Raw genomic sequence first — 22,495 nt, 5'->3', positions numbered from 1 at the left:
CATCTGATTCCACGCCTAGGGATCAAACTTGGGCCCCTGCATTTGGAGCTTGGCATCTTAGCCACTACACCACCAGGGAAGTCCCTAGAAATGGACTCTTACTTCATTCACTTTTCTCTGTGGTTTTTCTTTCTCCAGTTGCATTCAGTTTCTTTCCCTATTATTTTATTCATTCTTTGTGCTTTGGGTTTATTTTGTTCTTTACTAGTATCCTGAGGTGGGAACTTAGATTAAGTATTTTCCTCTTTTCTAATGTAAACGTTTAGTGCTGTAAATTTTCATCTTAGTATCGCTTTAGCTGTGTCTCACAGATTTTGATATGTCATCTTTACATTTTCATTCACTTTGGTTTTAAACATTTCCAGATCAAAGAACTATTTCTCCGTTTAGTTTTGTCAGTTTTTGCTTCACGTATTTTCCAGCTCTGTTGTTGAGTACATACACATTTAGAATTTCGTCTTCTTGAAAATCTTGACCCTTTTATCATTGTGTAATATGTCTCTCTGTACCTGATAAATTTCTTTGCTTTGATATCTACTTTATCTGATATAAATATACCCACTCTTGTTTTTTAATTTAATATTTCCACTTAAGATATATATCTTTTTCATCTTTTTACTTTTAACCTAGCTATATATTTATATTTTAAGTTAGTTTCGTGTAGACAGCATATTGTTGGGTCGTATTTTTCATCCACTCTGTCCGTTCTTTGTTTGGGGGAAGCATATTCAGACAGTTTATGTTTAATATATATATTATCGCTTATATGTACTGTTGCATACTGTTTATTTTTTCTATTTTTTATTTCTCTGGTTTCTTTCTCCTGCATTCATGTGAGTTACTTGTGTATATTTTAGAATTCCATTTTGATTCATCTATAGTATTTTTGAGTGTGTCTGTATTGGTTTTTTGATGGTTCTTCTAAGTATTACATATGTATGCTGCTGCTGCTAAGTCACTTCAGTCGTGTCCGACTCTGTGCGACCCCATGGACTGCAGCCCACCAGGCTCCTCCGTCCATGGGATTTTCCAGGCAAGAGTACTGGAGTGGGGTGCCATCGCCTTCTCCGATTACGTATGTCTCAATACACCAGGGTTGTCCTTCTATCAGTCGGAATAAGTATAGACATTTTGCCTCTCTTTTTCCTCCCCGTGCATAATTACACATGTATTTAAGTACATCAATGTATGTTATAATTTTTGCTTCACTGGCAAATGTAATTTAGAGAACTCAAGAGGAAAAGGAAAGTGTGCTGTATTTTTACTCTTCCTATTGTTCTTTATTTCTTCCTTCCTGATATTCCAATATTTCTTCTTTCATAGCTTACTTTCTGTTTGGAGGACCTTCCTTAGCCATTCTTTTAGGATAGTTCTACAGGTGAAAATTCTCTTAGTTTTCCTTCATCTGAGAATGTCTTGATTTTCCTTTCATTCCTGAAGGATATTTTCACTGGGTATAGAATTCTGGGTTGACAGTTCTTTTTTTTTCAGCACTTGAAAAAACGTGTGCCTCATGCTTCTGACCTCCATGGTTTCTGATGAGAAATCCAGTGTCATTCGAATTGTTTTCTTCCTATAGGTAAGATGTTGTTTCTCTCTCGCTGCTTTCAAGATTTTTTTTCTTTATATTTCAGAAGTTTGATTATGATGTATTTTGGCATGAATTTCTTTAGGTTTATCCTGTTTGGGATTCACTCAGCTTCTTAAATTTGTAGATTTTTGTCTTTTTGCCAGTTTTGGAAATTTTTCATCCATATGTCTTTGAATACGTCTTCAGCTCTGCCCTCCTTCTCCTTTCTTTCCAGGACTCTGTTGACACGAATGGTAGATCTTTTGTTACAGTCCCGAAGGCCCCTGGGACTGCTCACTTTTTTCCGTCTGGTCTCTCTCTGTTGTTCAGACTGAGTAACTTTACTGTCTGTCCTCCAGTCCCCTAGTCCTTTCGTTTGTGCCCTCCGTTCTGCTGTTGAGCCCGTCTGTTAAGTTTCTACTTTCAGTTACTGAATTTTTCACTTCCAAAATTTGTGTTTGGTTCTGTATATCTTCTGTTTCTTTCCTGAGGTTTTTCCCTCACTTGTTTCGAGTGTGTTTTTACATCTGTCAAAACATTTTTATGATGGATGCTTTAACATCTGTGTTATCTTGGTGTTTATTGATTATCTTTTCTCATTCAAATTGAGATTTTCCTGGTATGACAAGTGATTTTTTGATTGAAACCTAGACAAATCTTCTAGGTTTGCCTTATATATGATGTCCAGGGTTTTTAGTTGTCCTCAGAGGATGAATGAAAGAAGGTACTTCTATTCCATCTTTCTGAAAGCTGAGGTCTTTGAGTTAATCTTTATGTATGGCATGAGGTAAGAAAGGGTTGTGGTTCTTACTACCCCACCCCGCACCACCACTGATGTCCGCTTGTCCTCCTACCATTTGTTGGAAAGGCAGCCCTTTTCAATAGAATTACTTTGGTACTTTTGTCAAAAATCAATTGACAGATGTTATTTCATTTCAGGAAAAATTTCTGGGATTACAGTGTTAAATGTTAGTTCCATTACATTGTTTTATTTTTGCTTTTCATACATTCCAGTTATTTAAATGTTGGCTCTCCTTTGCCTCTCTGCTGTATGAATTTCTCTTTACCCATCTGAAAACTCACTCCTTATTTCATATGTTTTCTCTTGGCTCATTTCACTCTGAAATTCCTTTTCCCTTGCTATAATTTCAGTCATGTGTATTTTCCCTTGGACTTACCTGTTGTCTCCTCATACTTTCTGAGATGATTTTGTTTTTTCTCTGTAACTTTATTTCTCAGATGATTTTGTCTCCTTTTTCAACTTGTCTCCTAAGTTTCCTTAGCTCTCATCTCATGTCATCTAACTGTCCACACATTTTTGTTTTCAGCTTTTGAATTTGATTTGTGGTGTTTTTTCTTATCAACAACTGCTTGTTTAGTTATATTTACTTCATGTTGGAAGGTTTTTGTCTGCTGTGTGGTTGTTTTTTGTGGAGTATCTTTATTACCTGAAGGGTTTTCATCCTTGTTTTCTGTGTTCTTATGTAGAAGCTTTGTATGGATGTTGGGTTCATTTTTCTGATAATGAGGAAGTGTGTTGGAGAAGGAAATGGCAACCCATTCCAGTGTTCTTGCCTGGAGAATCCCAGGGATGGTGGAGCCTGGTGGGCTGCCGTCTGTGGGGTCGCACAGAGTCGGACACGACTGAAGCGACTTAGCAGCATGTTACAATTTCTTGGACCAAAAATTACATGTAATTTTGGGAAGAGTAGGGGAGAGGTTTAGGCAGCTTAGTTGGTTTCTAGGTCAAGAACACGTTCTTATGTCAGTACAATGAAACCCATTTTCTTTTTCAGTGGTGCCCAGTGGGGGTGTCTGTCTATTCCAGTTCTAGGTCTTCTCTGGAGGGCCCTGGATCTTGGACACTTGTTTCTTCTCTCCTTCCGTCGCTGAGCCACTGAACTCGCATCTCTCGTTGTCTTCTCAAGGTTACCGCCTACAGTGCTGGGCACTTCCAGGCCCTTCCTTTCACGTCCCCAGAAGCAGCACCCTGAGCTGGCGGGTCTCACACCTGTTCTCAGTGTTTCCCAGCCTTTTTTCCTGTGGGTGAACAAGTCGATGTTTCTGTGTTCAGCATCACTAGGACCCACCTCGCTCCCCCTTCTCCACACACTCCCTGCCTGATTCCTCAGGGCGAAGTTTGCTTTCCCACCGACATGTAAATTCAGGTTTGTAGTTCCCTTATTTCCTGTGTGCTGGAGGCACGCACCGTGGATGATTTCATCACCTGCCTATCAACCATGTGGGTTACGGAGCACGTAGGGAGAGACGTAAATTCGAGTGTGACTGTGCCGGTGTCAGCAGGAACCGGCCTCTTTTAGTTTCTGCTGGATTTGTAGTTATGGCCACTTTACATTTCTAATTTTCTTTCTTCATTTCTTCTTTCTATCCTTCATTCCCTTCTTCCCTTCTTTCTCCACTGTTTCTCTCCTTCTCTTGATAAACTCTTTTTTTTCCCCCCTAGAGGTTGTCAATTTTAATAGGGTACTAAAGTCTCAACTTTGGCGTTCTTAGCCTTTTTATCGTATCTTTTCTGTGTCATTAATTTATGTTCTTATTTATTATTTCTTTTTTTCTGCTTTCTTTGTCTTTATTGTAATCTCTTTGCCCACTTATTAGTTGAATACTCAGCTGTGACACAAGCTTTTCTACTTTGCTAGGGTGTTTAAGGCTTTAACTATCACTCTAAGAATTACTTTAATTTTATTTTACAAGTTATGAAACATCATATTTTTTACTTCTAAATCTTTTCCAAGTTTCATTATGGTTTGATTCATTAGTTATTTATAAGTACAGTTTTGAATTTATAAGTAGCAGAGATTTCTTTAACACTTTTCTGTTAATTTCGTTATTTTTTCTTGTATTTTATCACTCTTTGCATTTGAGGTCATCCATTTGGCTTTTTTTTTCCTTCTGCATGAAGAACATTTTTTTCTGATATTTTTGCTAAGGTCTCATGGCAGTGAAGGGCTTCCCAGGTGCCACCAGTGGGAAAGAGTCTGCCTGCCAGTGTAAGAAATGCAGGTTCAATCCCTGGGTCAGGAGGATCCCCTGGAGTAGGAAAAAGCAATTCTGTTCAGTATTCTTGCCTGGAAAATCCCGTGGGCAAAGGAGCCTAGCAGGTCACACTCCATGGGGCTGCAAAGAGTCAGACACAACTGAGCAGCTGAGCCCTTGGATGGTGGTGCTTGTTGCTGTTCGGTTGCTCAGTTGTGTCCGACTTTTTGTGACCCCATGGACTGCCGCACACCAGGCTTCCTTGTCCTTCACTATCTCCTGGAGTTTGCTCAGACTCATGTCCATTGAGTCAATAATGTCATCCAACCATCTCATCTTCTGTTGCTCCCTTTTCTTCCTGCTCTCAATCTTTCCCACCATCAGGGTCTTTTCCAGTGAATCGGCTGTTTGCATCAGGTGGCCAGAGTATTTTAGCTTCAGCCTCAGCATCAGTCCTTCCAATGAATATTCAGGGTTGATTTCCTTTAAGATTGACTGGTTCAATCTCCTTGTAGTCCAAGGGACTCTCAAGAGTCTTCTCCAGCACCACAATTTGAAAGTATCAGTTCTTTGGTGCTCAGCCTTCTTTCACATCCATACCTGACTACTGGAAAAATCATAGCTTTGACTGTATGGACCTTTGTCGGCAAAGTGATGTCTTTGCTTTTTAATATGCTGTCTAGATTTGTCATAGCTTTCCTTCCAAGGAGTAAGTGTCTTTTAATTTCATGACTGTGGCCACTGTCCACAGTGATTTTGGAGACTAAGAAAATAAAATCTGTTACTGCTTCCATTCCTCCCCCCATTCTATTTGCCATGAAGTGAAGGGACCAGATGCCGTGATCTTAGTTTTTTGAATGTTGAGTTTTAAGCCAGCTTTTTCACTCTCTTCTTTTACCCTCATCAAGAGGCTCTTTAGTTCCTCTTTGCTTTCTGCCTTTAGAGTGGTATCATCTGCATATCTGAGATTATCGATAACTTCTCTGGGCAGTCTTGATTCCAGCTTGTGGTTCATCCAACCCAGCATTTTGCATGATGTATTCAAACCAGTCAGTCTTAAAGGAAATCCACCCTGAATATTCATTGGAAGGACTGATGCTGAAGCTGAAGCTCCAGTACTTTGGTCACCTGATGTGAAAAGCCTACTCATTGGAGAAGACCCTGATGCTTGAAAAGATTGAGGGCAGGAGGAGAAGGGGGCAACAGAGGATGAGATGGTTAGATGGCATCGTTGACTCAATAGACATGAGTTTGAGCAAACTCTGGGAGATGGTGAAGGACAAGGAAGCCCGGTGTGCTGCAGTCCATGGGGTCTCCAAGGGCCAGACGTGACTGAGCAACTAAACAATAACGAACTCTACATATAAGCTAAAGAAGCAGGGTGATAATATATAGCCTTGTCATACTCCTCTCTCAATTTTTCTCTCGGTTTGCCTGAAACATCTTTCCAAATTGTTTGTAAAAGTAGTTTCAATTTGTATGAAATTCTAGGTGGTTTGTTATTTCCTCTCAGCCTTTTGAGACTGTTCCACTGTCTCCTGCTTCCTGCTGTTTTCTGTTGAGAAGTTAATCATTAGTCCAAGTTGTTCCTTTGTGTGCCTGTCTTCTCTCTTTGGCTGCTTACATAAAAACCTTTTTATTATGGAAAGTTAAAACACTGAAAGTAGAGACACAAGTATAGTGAAGCCCCAGTTGCTGTCGCTCACCCTCAAAGTGATAATCTGCGTTTTTGCCAATTGTGTTTCACTTGTGTGGCTCCTTTCTTTCTTTTAATCACTTTAGGTTTAACTGTGTCTGGAAGCATCTCTAATAATTAAGGATTTAACAATCACAATAGCACTGTTACACCTGCAAGGTTGATAATAATTTTTTCAGTTCAGTCGTGTTTGACTCTTTGTGACCCCATGGACTGCAGCACGCCAGGCTTCCCTGTCCATCAGGGAGCTTGCTCCCAGACCTTGCTCAGACTCATGTCCGTTGAGTCAGTGTTGCCATCCAACCATCTCATCCTCTGTCGTCCCCTTCTCCTCCTGCCTTCAATCTTTCCCAGCGTCAGAGTCTTTTCCATTGAGTCAGTTCTTTGCATCAGGTGGCCAAAGTATTGGAGTTTCAGCTTCAGCATCAGTCCTTCCAATGAATATTCAGAACTGATTACCTTTAGGATTGACTGGTTTGATTTCCTTGCAGTCCAAGGGACTCTCAAGAGTCTTCTCCAGCACCATAGTTCAAAAGCATCAGTTCTTCAGTGCTCAGCTTTCTTTATGGTCCAACTCTCACATCCATACATGACTCCTGGAAGAACCATAGCTTTGACTAGCTTTGACCTTTTTTGACAAAGTAATGTCTCTGCTTTTTAATATGCTGTCTAGGCTGGTCATAGTTTTTCTTCCAAGGAGCAAGCATCTTTCAATTTCATGGCTGTAGTTACCATCTGCAGTGATTTTGGAGCCCAAGAAATAGTCTATCACTGTTTCCATTGTTTCCCCATCTGTTTGCCATGAAGGGATGGCAAACAGATGGGGAAACAGATGTCATGATCTTTGTTTTTTGAATGTTGAGTTTCAAGCCAGCTTTTTCAGTCTCCTCTTTCACTTTCATCAGGAGGCTCTTCAGTTCCTCTTTGCTTTCTGCCATAAGGGTGGTGTCACCTGGATATCTGAGTTTATTGATATTTCTCCTGGCAATCTTGATTCCAGCTTGTGTTTCTTCCAGCCTGGCATTTCACATGATGTACTATGCATATAAGTTAAATAAACAGGGTGACAATATACAGCTTTGACATACTCCTTTGCCAATTTGGAACCAGTCTGTTGTTCCATGTCCTGTTCTAATTGATGGATGCTTCTTGACCTGCACAGATTTCTTGAGTTCAAATTTTACCAGTTATCTGAAAAACAGCTTTTTACAGCTGGTATGTTTGAATCAGGATCCAAACAGGATTTGACCTAGCTTAATCTGTCTATGTCTGTTTTACTCTGTGATTATTTTATGCATGCCATTTATCTGTTGAAATACTGTAGAATTTACCCTGTTAAGTATTCTGGATTTGGTTGATTGCCTCATGGTGTCCTGTAGCACATTTTTCTATCCTTAGCATTCCTGTCATCTGGTAATTAGATCTAAAACAGGCCTTCTGAACTTGGCACTATTGACATTTGTTGGTGGTGGCTGTCTTGTGCGTTTTAAGATATTCAGCTGCATCCCTGACCTTTCCCTTCCAGATCTCAGTAGCATACTGTAGTTATGACAACCAAAAAAACCAAAAAAACAAAAAACAGTCTCTAGACTTTGCCAGGTATTCCTTAGGAGGCGAAATCACCCTTGTCTGTGAACCGCACACCTTGATTCTGATCAGAGTAAAAACTCTAGGGAAGCTTCATAGGTGGTTGTGTGCTTCCTCTCACGTTCCATCAGGAGCCACATGGCATCTGCTGCTTTCCTTTGGGCAGCGTTAAGATTGATCCGTGGATATTGCCCGACCCACCCAGGGTAAGTTTCTCCACCAGCTTTTCCCCGAGTGAACTGGTAGGCATTGATGATTGTCACCAGATTTGTGATTTTATTTGGTATTGTGCAGTTGTGAATTATAATTCCATCATGCTTTCTGAATTATTCCAACTTTTTCTATTCCAACTATTCCAACTTTTTCTGTAAGAAAGAACTTTCTTCATCAACTTTTTGGTTACCCTGAAATACAGCTTGTATTTGTATATAGCAAGATACATGCTTCATTCTGCACCTTTATGTATAAATTTTCAAAATAGCAGGTTGGTTCCTAGGAACTCCAAATACAGTCATTGAGAGCTTTAACAAAATTATCCTTATGAATCATTAGATTTTAACATGTTTGATATGTTTAGGTCCTTTGGACTCACTGTTAGTTCTGATGCTCAAATTGTCCCATCTCTGGACAGGGCACGCCCCTTAAAGTTGGCTTTTTAATTTTTATTTATGTATTTAAAATTTTTTTTACTTTTTTTTTTTTAAAGTTGGCTTTTTTACTTTCTCACAGCCTATTGTGGTCTTTGACAGCTTTCTGTTTTCATCTGTTACAACTCATTCCAGGGTCGTTGTGTTCCTTTCTTGCCCAAACGTGGAATTGGCTATTTCTCCACGGAGGGCTGTGTCCTGGACACCTGCTGCTTCTCCAGACCTCCCTTCCCCGCCTTCGGGTAATTCCGCCTCCAGTGGCCTCACCTTCAGCTCCTCTTTGGAGGGCTGCCCTGGACCACTAGAGGTGGGCGGGAGGGAGCACTTCTCTGAGGGTTGACGACCCCGGGTGGCCCTCACTAGGGAAGGGGTGTGGGCGGATGAAAACCCAGCCGTCTGGCTTCAGGTCTGACAACTCTGAAGCTTAGTTCAGACCCCAGGGTCCTCGAAGCAGCAGCTGATGCTGTGGCAGGGCTTTATCTGAAACTGCGCCCTCACTTGATCTTCTCTGCCCTGCTCTTTCTTGCTCCCATCTAGTTCTTTTTGGGAGTCTGTCCTCAGTCTCTTGCACATGGACCCTCATTTCATGGTCTGCTTCTGTAGATGCTGATCTGAGGTGCTGCGGTTCCTTTGATAAGAAACGGTATTATTTACCCATATGGTCTTTGCTGCTGAGTTTTTACTGCTTTCAGGCTCGTGGGGACTTTTTTTTTTCTTTTTAAGGGAGAAGAATATACCATGTAGTCTTTTGGCATTTGTAATTCAAATGTAAGATCACAGGGTTTTTACCTACCCACTTAGACTTTATATTTGTATCTCTTTTGTGTTACCCTGAAAAATTGGTGTTTTTTTTGAGCAGTTTTAGTTTCAAGGTAAAAATTAAGTAGAAAGTATAGAGATTTGCTGTATACTGTCTACCCCTACACACACAGCCTTCCCCATGGTCAGTATTCCTCTCCTGGTGGTACACTTGTTACAGTCAGTGAGCCCCTAGCAGCACATCCTTTTCACCCCAAATCCATAGTTTACAGCAGGTCTCACGCTTGCTGGTATATATTCTAATGATGTTGGACAAATATATAACTGTGTCATTACAGTACCATACACAGGAGTTTCCCTGCCCCTAAGTTCCTTCTTTTTGTCTTTTTACTTATTTGGTTTTTTAAAATAGTATTGTTTAAAAAAATTTTTGTTTTTTTTGCTCCTACCATATAGAAATGCAAGCAGTTTTTGTCCATTGATTTTGTGTCCACCCAGAGTTGCCAAACACTCTCTTATTCCAAATAATTTTTCTGCTGTTTTCTATGTAGACACATTTATACTGCCTATGATATATATTTTTTGACTTAACTAAAGTATACTTTTCACCTTCCAATTGTAAAATTTAACTCTGAATCGTTGGTTTCTGACCATTACCTTAAATTGAAACCTAATTGTACTGTGATTGGAGATGACGATGTTCATGTAGGGTCATCTTTGAGACAAGAGGTGACTGCTTTATGGTTTAGCATGTGGTCAACTTTTGTAAATGTTTTATGTATGCTTAAGAAGAATATGGGGCTTCCCTGGTGGCTCAGCGGTAAAGAATCTGCCTGCAATGCAGGAGCCACAGGAGACGTTGGTTCAATCTCTGGGTCAGGAAGATCCCCTGGAGGAGGGCATGGCAACCCACTCCAGTATTCTTGCCTGGAGAGTCCCATGGACAGAGGAGCCTGGCAGGCTACCGTCCATAGGGTCATGAAGAGTTGGACACGACTGAAGCAGCTGAGCATGACGCACGCACGAGGAATGCATGGGCTTCCCTGGTGGCTCAGATGGTAAAGCATCTGCCAGCAACGCAGGAGATGTGGAGGTGCAGGTTCAGCCCCTGCGTCGGGATGGCCCCCTGGAGGAGGGCATGGCCACCCACTCCAGTGTTCTTGCCTGCTGAATCCCATGGACAGAGGAGCCTGGTGGGCTACAGTCCCTGGGGTTGCAAAGAGTCAGCCAGGACTGAGTGACTGAACAACAACACTGGAGCTGAACTTTTTGTCATCTTGTGGTGACCCTCTAATGATTTTCTTCTTATATTGTATTTTTCTGATGTGAATATGCCTGAGTTTTTTTTTTTTTAATGAACATTTGCCAAGTGTACCTTTTCTCATCTTTTGACTTCTAGACTTTATGTGGCCTCGTATTTTGGGCCCGTCTCTTGGAAACTACATATAACTGTATTTTTAAACATGTCACCTGGATAATCTCTGTCAGTCAGTAGCCAGGTTCCATCTGCTTGTATATATTGTGATTATTAATTTACTTGGACCTGCGATGTTTGTTCCAATTTTTCCTGTTTTTCTTCCTTCTCCTTCCTTTTTAGTATTGAATAATTGCTTTTGTGTGACATTTCCCCTCTCATAGTTTATAAACTATGAATTCTTTTTCTGTTTTTAGCAGTTATCCTTTAATTATATCATGCTTGCATAACAAAATCTATAGTTATTTTTAAATTAAGGTCTAAGGCCTTAGAATAGCAACTGCAATCACATTTTTCCCAACTTCCTCATTAGCATCCATCATTTTAGTCCTTCTTTTCCCACAAAATAGATTTTATTATTCTTTGGACTTTGTAGGGGTTCTGGACAAGCCTCCCCCAAATGTGTGCATGAGAATTATTTTTGAGCTAAAGGCAACCAAGACCCTGTGGGTTCAAGAGAAACAACTGTTCTTGCCTTAACCACCTAGAAAAATTTAGATTGGGGATTTTTCCCAAGAAAGAGTTATTACCAGAGATACGTGTTATCTAAGTGGCCCCATCTCTTTGGAAGGGCAAGCACCTAATAACCAAAAATCTGCTCTGTTTTATGTTGCCTCCTTAGAGGCCCCCATTGTTTAGCTCAGGGTGATATATATATGCACCTCATTCTACCTTTCTGTCTGAACCTCTCACAGATGTGTGGTTCCTATATTTTTTCATATTACTAATCTCATGTCAATTTAATTCTTAGGCCAGTCAGAAGAACCTAGGAATGTAGAATAAAATTTTCTTCCTTCCCAACAACTTTATAGAGACTGTGTTTAGATTTACTGATTTCTTACGTTACAGACTTTCCTTTAATATCATTTTCTATCTTCCTAAAGTATAGACCTTCCTGCTATAACATTATACATGCATTTCTAAAAATGCCATGTGTTGAAAATAATAGGCCTTATTAAATAATTCAAGGTATGGCAACTCTTTAACCAAAACACTAATAAAAACAAGAATAATCTGAATGCAAAATGATAGCAAAGTTGAATCTGTTTGCATTTGTTCCCAGTATCAAGCCTTCAGCCCTGCCTCTGCCTTGAGACCCTTTGCTCCCAGTAGAGACCAGCCTTGCCTTACACCAGTACAGCAGAGACCGGAGGGGAGTTGTGGGGACTGAGGGGGGGCTTCGCTTTTCTGTCCTTTTCTCCCCTCCGGGATTTTGCCCCTTATTCCCAGACAGTCCATCATCCTCACCTCCAGTCTTTCATCCCTCCTCCCAGTAGGGGTGCTGCTTTCTGCTTCTACCAATGGGAAAGCGGCCCCCAGGCACAGGTGTCTCCCAAGGACTGTTGCTTCTTGGGTTCTTTAAGCAGTTACATGTTTTTGTTCTGCTTTTATGATTGTCTATAGTAGGAGGTTGAGTCCTTTGTAATAAGCCTCTCTGTCATAGGCCATGGAAATGCTGGGCCACTTTTATAGGCTTCTATTGCTTGTTCACTTTTTAAAGACTCATTTTTTAAATTTCTTTGCATATTTATATTCAGTTCTTTAGTTCTTTTGCAGTCCTCATCTAAAGGCGCATATATCTGAAGTCCCTTGGGAATTATACATCTATTACTAGCTTCTGCTGTCTTTCACGTACCTCCCTTCTTTTTGTGTTTGTTGATATGAGTTCATATATAATTGACCATAATGCACCCTTTCTGAGTCAGGCTTTATGAGATAATTAAGCCCTATAGAAAAAGAATTGTTTGGCTGCTTTTTCAGTTCTCTCGAGGATGGTACATAGCTCTAGCAGAGAAATTCTTTCTACATGGTGGACGCCTTGGGACATTAGGCTTGCGTTCTCTTCAAGCTGGCAACAGTTACCTCAGTCACTGGGGATTCTGCGGGCAGATGGGGGATGTTCTTGCCAGAGACGACTTACCTGTGCTTTCCCAGAAGGCCGGGGCACTGCCACTGCACTCCTTCAGCCCCCTGGAGGGAGCAGTTTATTGTGGTGCCTCACTTTCCCTGCCCAACCCAGCTTTGCTCGGTCTTGTCCCCACTGGGTGATTCTTCAGTTCAGCCTGTTTCTTAATCTGAAACCTGGAGGTACTAACACACGCCAGTAAGTGCTGTCGTGAGGGTGAAGCACCCGGGCCAGCCAGCACGTGGTTGTTTTCAGTGAACATCCTGCTCCTTTCTTCATCCCCCGCTCCAGCGACCCATATCTGGTCATCTGGCTTGATTGTGTTCTGTTTCAATGAAGTTTTTGTTTCTGTCAGGTCTCTTTTTTAAATAAACTGTTTCCAACAATGAATCTCCTTGGTTGTAGCTCTTGTTTTGATCCTCTCCTTGTTTTCCTGATTTATTATTTATTACTTATTACTTTATTATTTCCTTGATTTATTATTTATTACTTATATATATTATTATTTTTATATTACTATTATTATATATTTTTATATATTATATATATATTATTCATTAATATAATTTATTATTACTACCTGGTTTTGATTTATTGATGAGTTCTGTTGTTGTTATAGTAAATTTATTTCAGGAGAAGTATTTCCATCCAGGCTCTGGCATCTTTGTTCCATTCTTTTAAGCAGAAAAAAAATCTTTGTTAAGTGTATATTGGTAAGGCAGAGGGCTCCCCAGGTGGCGCAGTGGTAAAGGATCCGCCTACTAAATGCAGGAGACACAAGAGACTGGAGTTTAATCCCTGGATTGGGAAGTCCCTAGGATAGGAAATGGCAACCCACTCCTGTATTCTTGCCTAGGAAATCCGATGGACAGAGGGGCCTGTCAGGTTTACAGTCCATGGGGTTGCAAAGAGTCGGACACGACTGAGCACTCACACACACAGGGAGGCAGAGGTGTCCACAGCCAGGGATGCCCACCAGGCTTGGTGCTGCTCCCCAGAGACCCTGGTGGAGGGAGAGGTGAGGAAGGGTCTCTGGGTCTTTGCAGCAGACAGCCAGATCCTCAGAGCTGGCTCAGCCTGGCCATTACCCACCTCAGTGGCAATCTGGCTGTGATCAGACGGGGCCTCATGTGAAGCTGTGTTCTTGGCCTCATGCCCTTCCCTGGATGGGTCCATGAGCCTGTGGGGCTGGAGCTTGGAGGGTATTGCTCAGGGGTGGCCTGCATGGTGTGAGTTTATGAGTTGCACCCCTAACTTGGTGGCTTTGTGCTTGTAGGTGGTAACGTGGACCTGGAAAGCCAAGCAGAAGGAAAGAAGGAGGTGGAAGCTGATGACGTGATGAGGAGTGGCCCCCGACCCATTGTCCCATACAGCTCCATGTTCTGCTTGAGCCCCACCAACCTGTGAGTCTTGCCACCAGCCCAGGTCCTGCGCTGTCTCCTATCCACGGCCTGCGAGCCATGTGCCTGTGACAGCAGGCGTGCTAGACGTGACCCAGCCATTGCGTGTGTTAGCGTCTTCATAGGTCATCACAGCTTCCCACAGAGCACGTTCTGCTGTTGCCTCACTTTGCGGATGAGGACATGGAGCCACAGGGAAGGCTGGCGTCCAGACGTATCGCCCATCCGTCTCAGTGCCGAGCTGGGGTTTACCCCAGACAGGCATCCCAGGGCCTTGCTTCTAACCCCCAGTGCAGCCGTAGGTCGCCTCTGCACACACGCACCCAGTCTCACGCTGATCCACACCCTCCCCTGGAGCCCACGGACGCGCGTCGCAGTCACTCACACGTCTGTCTAGTGTTCTCCCCTCTGTTTACGTCATGTGGTCCCCACATGTCACGCATCCACATGCCAGTCCAGCTGCTTCATTAGCTCGACCGGTGTGCAGACAGTGTTCTAGGTGCTGGGAACCGCAGTGATGAGCCACCGATGAGCGCCTGTCCTCTAAGCTACGGGACAGTGGAGAGGCAGGCAGCAGACAGGGCACTGAGGGGCACAGAAGCCCCTACATGGTGGGAAGGGCTAGGAGGAAGCGCAGAGCGGGGGCTGGAGGTGTGCACGGGGCGCTGCGGCGCTGAAGTGGGAGTGGAGCCTGAGGAAGGAGAGGGGAGCCCGCCAGGCGGGGGGTGCAGGCAGACCCCACGCGGAACTCACCACGGGGGTGCAGCAGCAGCGTCCGAGGGACCGCCGACTCACCCCTTTCCCATGTCCAGCCGGCCCCTCTGCCCTCGGTCATCTAGCAGTCTGTCCACCAGCTCTGGCCGCCCGCCCTCGGCTCCTTCCTCTGCTCAGCACGCCAGTGTGGGGAGCTCATTCTTTAGGGGTTGGGAGTGAGATGGTGGTAGAGACAGGTATGGCCCCTGCCTCCAGCACTGACTGGTGTGCCCATCATGTGAGTACAGCGTGGGTAGGTAGGGCAGGGAGGTGTGGTGTCTGGGAGACTTCCTGGAGGGAGGGAGAGATCTCGGCTGAAAGCTGAAGGGTGAGAGTAGAGGTGAAGAGGGAGGAGAGAGTGTTCTCAACGGGCGGAGAGAGCTTGCGATGGTCTCGACATGATAGACCTGGGGCTCCGAACAGCTGAAGGCAGTTGGGTGGAAAAGCACAGAGGCACACAGGGCCGATGCGTGTTCTGTGGAGAAGTGGGACGACATGAGAACCCAGAGAAGCTGGAGAGGCTGTGAGCGCTGGGGTGAGTCTCCGTCAGACTGCACTGGAGCCCTTTGGTGGGGAGAATGGAGATGAGACAGAGAGACCGTTTGGAAGGTGGTCGTGGCGATTGGAGGAGGGTGCTCAGAGTGGAGAGGTTTGGGAGTGAAGCGCTTGGAGAGGAATTTTAGAGGCAGAATCTGCAGGATTTGAGGGCAAAATAGAGGTGGAAGGGGGCAGCGTTGTGAAGGATGACAGCCAGGGTTTCTGCTTGATGGCTGGAGGCCTGGCTGTGCCCCGGAGCCCGGGGAAGCTGGCGGGTGGCATGTGGCCAGCAGAACTTGAGGGTCTGAGGAGGGGTGGAAACTCAGCCACAAGATGGACTGGTAGTGTTGCTTTGAAAGAAAGAGGGGCTGGGACGGAAGAAAGCCTGCGATGGAGCGTCGTGGGGGTGGAAGGAAAGCGTCTCAGTTTGGAGGGAGACGTGCCAGCAGGGCACGCGGGGGCTTGGAGGAGCAGCTTGGGGGTGAGGGGGCTACAGCTGGGAAGCGGTGGTTGGGACGAGCAGCAGACAGGAAGGGACAGAGACGTGGTGTCCCTGGGAACACGGTGCTGGTGAGAGGAGAGGTGGCAGGGCTGGCGGGTGGAGGCCGAGCCCGTGGGGGCAGGAGGGGCTGAGAGCACGTCTCTTGAGGGGGCAGAAGTGCTGTCTGTGCGGTGTGCTTGTCACCCAGGCTTGGCTTCACTGTCCCCCTGGGAGGCCTTGCTGGTCACCGTCTCCTGCTGTGTCATAGCGTTTGTCAACATCTGAGCATCTCCTATTGATTTCTGTCTACGCTGTTCAGTGGTATCTTGGTCACCACTGTGTCCCAGGCCAGGATGTACCTGAACAGACCAGAACAGTCATCGGTGGTGCTGACTAGCGAGTGGAGGCAGACAGGTGACTGAGGGGCAGGTGTGCACACGCATCTCTGTGAGCTCAGACGAGGGTGCCGCGCCCAGCACTGGGGTTCAAGAAGGGCTGCTCGGGGACTGTTGGTGCTCGGCTCCTACCCCACCCACAGCAGAGCTGGAAGCCTGTCCAGGGCATGGTAGCCCCACAGCACATAGACAGGCAGCCCTGGCTGGCCCCCAGTGGAACTAACTGTAGCAAAAGGGCCAGACCAACTTGGCCTGTGAGCCATGGTGGCTGGCCCTGCCTGGGGTTTCTGTAGCCTTCCACCACTCCCGTTCACTCCCAGGAATTTAGTCCCCATCAGTCACCTGGCTGCTGTCACCTGAACAGAGGGACGTTTAGCAGAACTCAGCTCTTTCCGTGGGGAGGGGCCGGGCCGGCCCTCCATCAGCCTGTGTTGACCTGTGCTTTGCCTTCCAGGCTCCGCCGCTTCTGCCACTACATTGTGACCATGCGGTACTTCGAGATGGTCATTCTCGTGGTCATTGCCCTGAGTAGCATTGCCCTGGCCGCGGAGGATCCTGTGCAGACAGACTCGCCCAGGAACAACGTGAGTGCTGCTGTTGGGCTGTGGAGGGGCTGGTGCTGTCAGGGCCCTGTCTGCCCATCAGAGTGTGGGGCTGAAGGTCTGGGGATGTGTCCAGGATGCAGTGAAGACCGTCCCTGAAGGGGACCCTCCCATGGGACGCTGGCCAAGCCTCCCCTCACTTCCCCATGACCCCAGGCTGATGGGTTATCTGTTCAGGCTCCTGGAAGAAGACATGGAGTTGCTGAACTGGCCCCGGCTCAAGCTTCCTGCCTTGCCCTTGAAAAAAGCCTCTTTTTGGTTCCAGGTGCTGAAGTACATGGACTACATCTTCACAGGTGTCTTCACCTTTGAGATGGTGATAAAGGTGAGACGTGTGGTTGCCTTGGTGACTGCAGGGCTTTGCTCATCCCCCCTCGTGACTGAGATGAAGGCATGTGGCGAGTGTGCCCTGGGCGTGCACACATGTGTGGGTGACGAGCCCACCTGCAGAGGTTGTGTTTTGTGGAGACACGAGGTCACATTTGCTAAGGATTCCCCACAGTGTTATATCAGCCTCAGGAGAGCTCGTGAGCGCTGGGCCTGGTCTCCACTACCTGCTGACAGAGAGCCTTCTCTCTGAGGCAGACAGGCTTCCCCCTCCTGTGTGGTGTGAGCCCAGGTCGTGCGGGGTTGTCTCAGCAGAGAGGGAGGCCGGGACCTCAGTAGAGGAAGGAGAGTGAGGACAGGATGGTGGCCTCAAGGCTCAAAGCTTGCAGCAGGTGGGCGGCGAGGACTCCCGGTGCCTGACTGCAGGTGAAGCACGACCTGCTGTGTGGCCCTGGTCCTCGGTGCCCCCGAGGGCCTGTGCGCGTCCCCAAGGTGCAGCTCGAGGAGGGAGGGCGTGCTCTCATGGTGGCTCGGGTGGCTTCTGTGCGTGCTCACTCCACTTCTCTTGTGAATCCCTGGGGGAGGTGCTACTGCATTTTACAAACAAGGACACTGAGGCCCAGAAACAGGAAGACACCTCCAGAAGTCACCGCTGCAGAAGGGCAGCTCCACAGCACGGCCTGCCCAGCGGGGCTGACCCTCCAAGGGTCTGCAGGCGGTGAGCTCGGGGCCGGTGTGCCTGGAGCCCAGCGAGGAGGAGACTCACTCAGGCTCCAGAGGAGCTGGAGGCCCGGCAGGATCTCAGCCAGTCTTGGCCGTGCGGAGTCACTGGGGTCAAGGGCGTGGAGATCCAAATGCCTGTTGAGGCTTTAAGAGGCCATTAACTGAGCCATGTCAGCACCCTGACAGGACGTGACCCGAGCCGTGACCCGCCCCCCCCCGGGACGTGACCTGAGCCGTGACCCCTCTTCTGACAGGACGTGACCTGAGCCGTGACCTCCCCCCTGACAGGACGTGACCTGAGCTGTGACCCCTCTTCTGACAGGACGTGACCTGAGCCGTGACCCGCCCCCCCACAGGACGTGACCTGAGCCGTGACCCCTCTTCTGACAGGACGTGACCTGAGCTGTGACCCCAACAGGACGTGACCTGAGCCGTGACCTCCCCCCTGACAGGACGTGACCTGAGCTGTAACCCCTCTTCTGACAGGACGTGACCTGAGCCGTGACCCGCCCCACAGGACGTGACCTGAGCTGTGACCCCTCTTCTGACAGGACGTGACCTGAGCTGTGACCCCCAACAGGACGTGACCTGAGCCGTGACCTCCCCTGACAGGACGTGACCTGAGCTGTGACCCCTCTTCTGACAGGACATGACCTGAGCTGTGACCTCCCCCCTGACAGGATGTGACCTGAGCCGTGACGCCCCCCCCACCCCCGACAGGACGTGACCTGAGCTGTGACCCCTCTTCTGACAGGACGTGACCTGAGCCGTGACCCCTCTTCTGACAGGACATGACCTGAGCCGTGACACCCCACCCCCCGACAGGACGTGACCTGAGCCGTGACCCGCCCCCCCACAGGATGTGACCTGAGCCATGACCCCTTCCCTGACAGGATGTGACCTGAGCCGTGACCCCTCTTCTGACAGGACATGACCTGAGCCGTGACACGCCCCCCTTGCCGACAGGACGTGACCTGAGCCGTGACCCCTCTTCTGACAGGACATGACCTGAGCCGTGACACCCCCCCTTGCCGACAGGACGTGACCTGAGCCGTGACCCCTCTTCTGACAGGACATGATCTGAGCCGTGACCCCCCCCCCCCGACAGGACGTGACCTGAGCCGTGACCCCCCCCCCCAACAGGACGTGACCTGAGCCGTGACCCGCCCCCCCACAGGACGTGACCTGAGCCATGACCCCTTCCCTGACAGGACGTAACCTGAGCCGTGACCCCTCTTCTGACAGGACGTGACTTGAGCCGTGACCCCTCCCCTGACAGGATGTGTCCTGAGCCGTGACCCCTTCCCTGACAGGACGTGACCTGAGCTGTGACCCCTCCTCTGACAGAACGTGACCCGAGCCATGACTCCTCACCTTGACAGACACACCCGGGACCGTGACCCCTCCCTGGGGGGACGTGACCCGAGCCGTGGCTCCTGACCCTGACAGATGTGCCCGGGACCCTGTCCTCTCCCCTGACAGGACATGACCTGAGCGGCGGCTCCTCACTGTGACAGACCCGCCCGGGATTGTGTCCTCTCCTGACGCGTCCGGGATCATGGCTCCTCACCCTGACAGATGAGGCTGGGACCGTGACCTCTCCCCGGGGGGACGTGACCCAAGCCGTGGCTCCTCACCCTGACAGATGTGCCCGGGACCCCGTCCTCTCCCCTGACAGGACGTGACCTGAGTGGCAGCTCCTCACTGTGACAGACCCGCCCGGGATTGTGTCCTCTCCCCTGGGGGGACGTGACCCGAGTCGTGGCTCCTCACCCTAACAGATGCGGCCGGGACCGTGACCCCTCCCTGGTGGGGGACGGAACATGAAATGGCATCCTTCCTCTCACCGCAGGTCTCTGGGCTCTGGCTCTGCCTTCTTTTCCGAAATATTCTGTTCCTTAAAATGTGTTGTTCCCCTAAAGATGATCGATTTGGGACTGCTGCTGCACCCTGGTGCCTACTTCCGGGATCTGTGGAACATTCTGGACTTCATTGTGGTCAGTGGGGCCCTGGTGGCGTTTGCCTTCTCGTAAGTACCTGGGTCTACTCTGACTTGCTGGACTGCACCCCCAGAGCTGTGATAAGTGTGGGGGAGGGGAGGGAGGGCCCCTGGCCCCACGCTGTCTCTCATCTGTCCCTGTCTGCTTGGGGCCGACTGTGGGGCTGGGAGGACCTCAGGGCTTGTCGACCCTGCCACACCCTGTGGTTCTGAAGTTGGATAGGCAGGCTCTGCCTTAAGGTGTCTGCCTCCTGCGTCCGACAGAAAGCTCTTGGTGCCCTGAGGAGGCTGCACTGCTTGGTCAGCCAGTGCAAGTGGGTGCGGCTGGGAGTCTCCTCTCCTGGGGGCTCCTCTGTTTCCTGTGGCTCCTAGTGAGCAACACTCAGCCCTGTTGTGGCTGGGCCTAGACTGGCTCCCTCAGACCCTGCACGGTGGTGGGTGGGGCTTGGGTGGAGCTGGGGGCAGATGCTGGGGAGGTGGTTGCTCACCTAGACAAAGACGTAAGTAAGCTCCTCGATGCACAGCGATCCTGAGGGTTGGGGTCATCTCTGAGCCCACGGGGAGACCTCCTCACTGACTCTCTTCTCTTTGTCTCCTGTTGCTGGACTCTCGGTAGGAGCTTCATGGGGTAATGCCTTCCCTCTGTCCCCTCACACTGTCCCACATCACAGCACGCTGCGACCCCACGTGGGCCGTTTCATCACCATGCCTCACCTCTGCTCATTTCCTCCACCATCTGGGCTGCATGCTGCCAGGAGCCATGTCCCCCAGCCACATGTCCCCACCTCACCTCTGGGGGCTGGGTTGGGGGCTGGGGCTGGGCATGGCCCCTCCTTGGTGAGCAGGGCATCCTGACTGAGTGCTGGAGGCTGGGCACCTGGGTCTGGAGGGCAGTGCCCACTCTGGGTGGGAGCTGTGTGACCCCAGCTGCCAGGATGTTGGATATCCTGAGACACTTTCCCACTTGTCTCCTCTGGAAATAGGGCTTTCTTTGCTCTTTCCTTTCCATACTTCCCTGAAATGCCCAGCATCTCTGACCCTCGTTGTTATAAAACAAAATTCAACTGAGTGAATCTGAAGGTCTGATTGGGTTTATTCAGTGATTTGTGAGACATGCAGCATCCCATCTAGTAGTTAGATAGGCTGTACATGATGGGAGCTGTGTAAAATGGAAGGCCTTCATAGTCAGGGAGCCAGACAAGGTTTTAACTAGAGGAAAGAAAGGATTGCTTCAGGCAGTGTTATCTCAGTGGTGCTCACCAGGTGATTCCAGAAATTTCATTCCTGGGAAAGGTTAAAACTGTAATAAGTCCTGGTCTGCTCTCCTGTGGGCAAGTGGCTCCACTTTGGTCCTGTTTCTTTTTATTTTTCCTTCTCCTTCATTTTCCTCCTCCTCCTTTCTCTCTCTTACCCTCCTCTTTTTTTTTTTTTTTTTTAAACAGTTCTCCCCTTCTGATCAAACTGTCAACCCAACTGAGAGATGTGATAAAAATTTTAGGTGTGTCCACTGTGCCGACTTAAAAAGGACAATGTGAGAGTTGCAAGTTAAGTTTTATTTGGGGCAAAATGCGGACTATGTCGTGGGAGATAGCATTTCAGATAGCCCTGAGAAACTGCTCCAAAGAAGTAGGGGGAAAGGTCAGTAAATACGTGGTTTTGGCAAAGGGGAATACATGCAATCAAGCACATACATTTTACAGAAGTTTTCTGCTCGTGATGAGGAGCAGTCATCGCCATGAAGGATTTTAGTGCTTTTCTAGATATGAGGAGATGCAAGAATTGGGCTCATAAAATCGACTCCTGGAAATATCTGTCTGAAGAGCTGTTCTGCCAGTTTTTCCTAGAGCACCGAGGGCCTCATTTGTGCTCTCCGCCTGGAATTCCTTTCGGGCAGGTGCTGAAAGTCAGCAGCTGCAGCAGCTCATGATTTAATCCTTGCAGAGGAAGATGACAAGTGTCAATTTGTAGTTGACATCTGAAAAAAATTTACAACCTGTAAGCTGAGAGTTACCTTGTATCTGGCTGACAAAACCGAGGACTTAAGCCTGGGACACAACATCTCAGATAACTCTGAGAGACTGTACCAAGGAGGCAAGGGGGAGCCATGAGCCACGATACGTAGGAGTTTTTGCAACAGAGACCTGGTAGTCAGAATATCAAAAGATTACTGTTAATTGAAGAAAACTAGGCATCTTAAGGAATTTAGTGCTTTCCTATATATGGGAAATACAAGAGTCTGGGCTCACTGAAGTCATTTCTTTGATGTGCACCTCAGCTATCTGGGGCCAGTATCCTGCCTTCTCCTCCTGAGTCTCCTCGGGGTGTCCCGCTGACGGGGGCTGGCTCACTGCTCGATGCGGGACACCCTGACTCCACCCCAGTGTCCCGAGGGCTCACTGTCAGCTGCGATGTGGTGGCTTCATGGCCGCAGCATCCTTTGTTACTGATGTGGCAGGCGGTCCTGTGTACTCACAGGTGTCAGCACCACGCTCCGCTCGTGTTGTGTGGTTTTTGCAGCTTTGGTCTTAGACATGGTATCCGCAGGTCATGATGTTTCTGTTTAATCCCTATGACAGTCACACAGATCACAGTTTTAGGTTTATAATCCTCATGTTGGTCATTTTCTTTGCCTCTTTTCGGAC

The 22,495-nt window shown here is 47.7% G+C and overlaps 1 protein-coding gene across 2 annotated transcripts in view; it reads left to right on the top strand.

Moving 5' to 3' along the window:
- The window catches only part of CACNA1B (calcium voltage-gated channel subunit alpha1 B), a 209,995-nt gene that overhangs the window by 137,218 nt on the left and 50,282 nt on the right, over window positions 1-22,495 (top strand). For both annotated transcript variants that reach the window (XM_070380086.1, XM_070380087.1), the window contains exons 21-24: window positions 13,913-14,039; window positions 16,657-16,786; window positions 17,070-17,129; window positions 19,777-19,883. In XM_070380086.1, the coding sequence (XP_070236187.1) occupies window positions 13,913-14,039; window positions 16,657-16,786; window positions 17,070-17,129; window positions 19,777-19,883 (424 nt within the window). The remainder of the gene's footprint in view (window positions 1-13,912; window positions 14,040-16,656; window positions 16,787-17,069; window positions 17,130-19,776; window positions 19,884-22,495) is intronic.

This window comes from Bos mutus, chromosome 11 (genome assembly GCF_027580195.1).
Source record: "Bos mutus isolate GX-2022 chromosome 11, NWIPB_WYAK_1.1, whole genome shotgun sequence".
Lineage (NCBI taxonomy): Eukaryota > Metazoa > Chordata > Mammalia > Artiodactyla > Bovidae > Bos > Bos mutus.
Note: the sequence above shows the minus strand (reverse complement) of the source record. Positions and strands in the feature narration are given on the sequence as shown.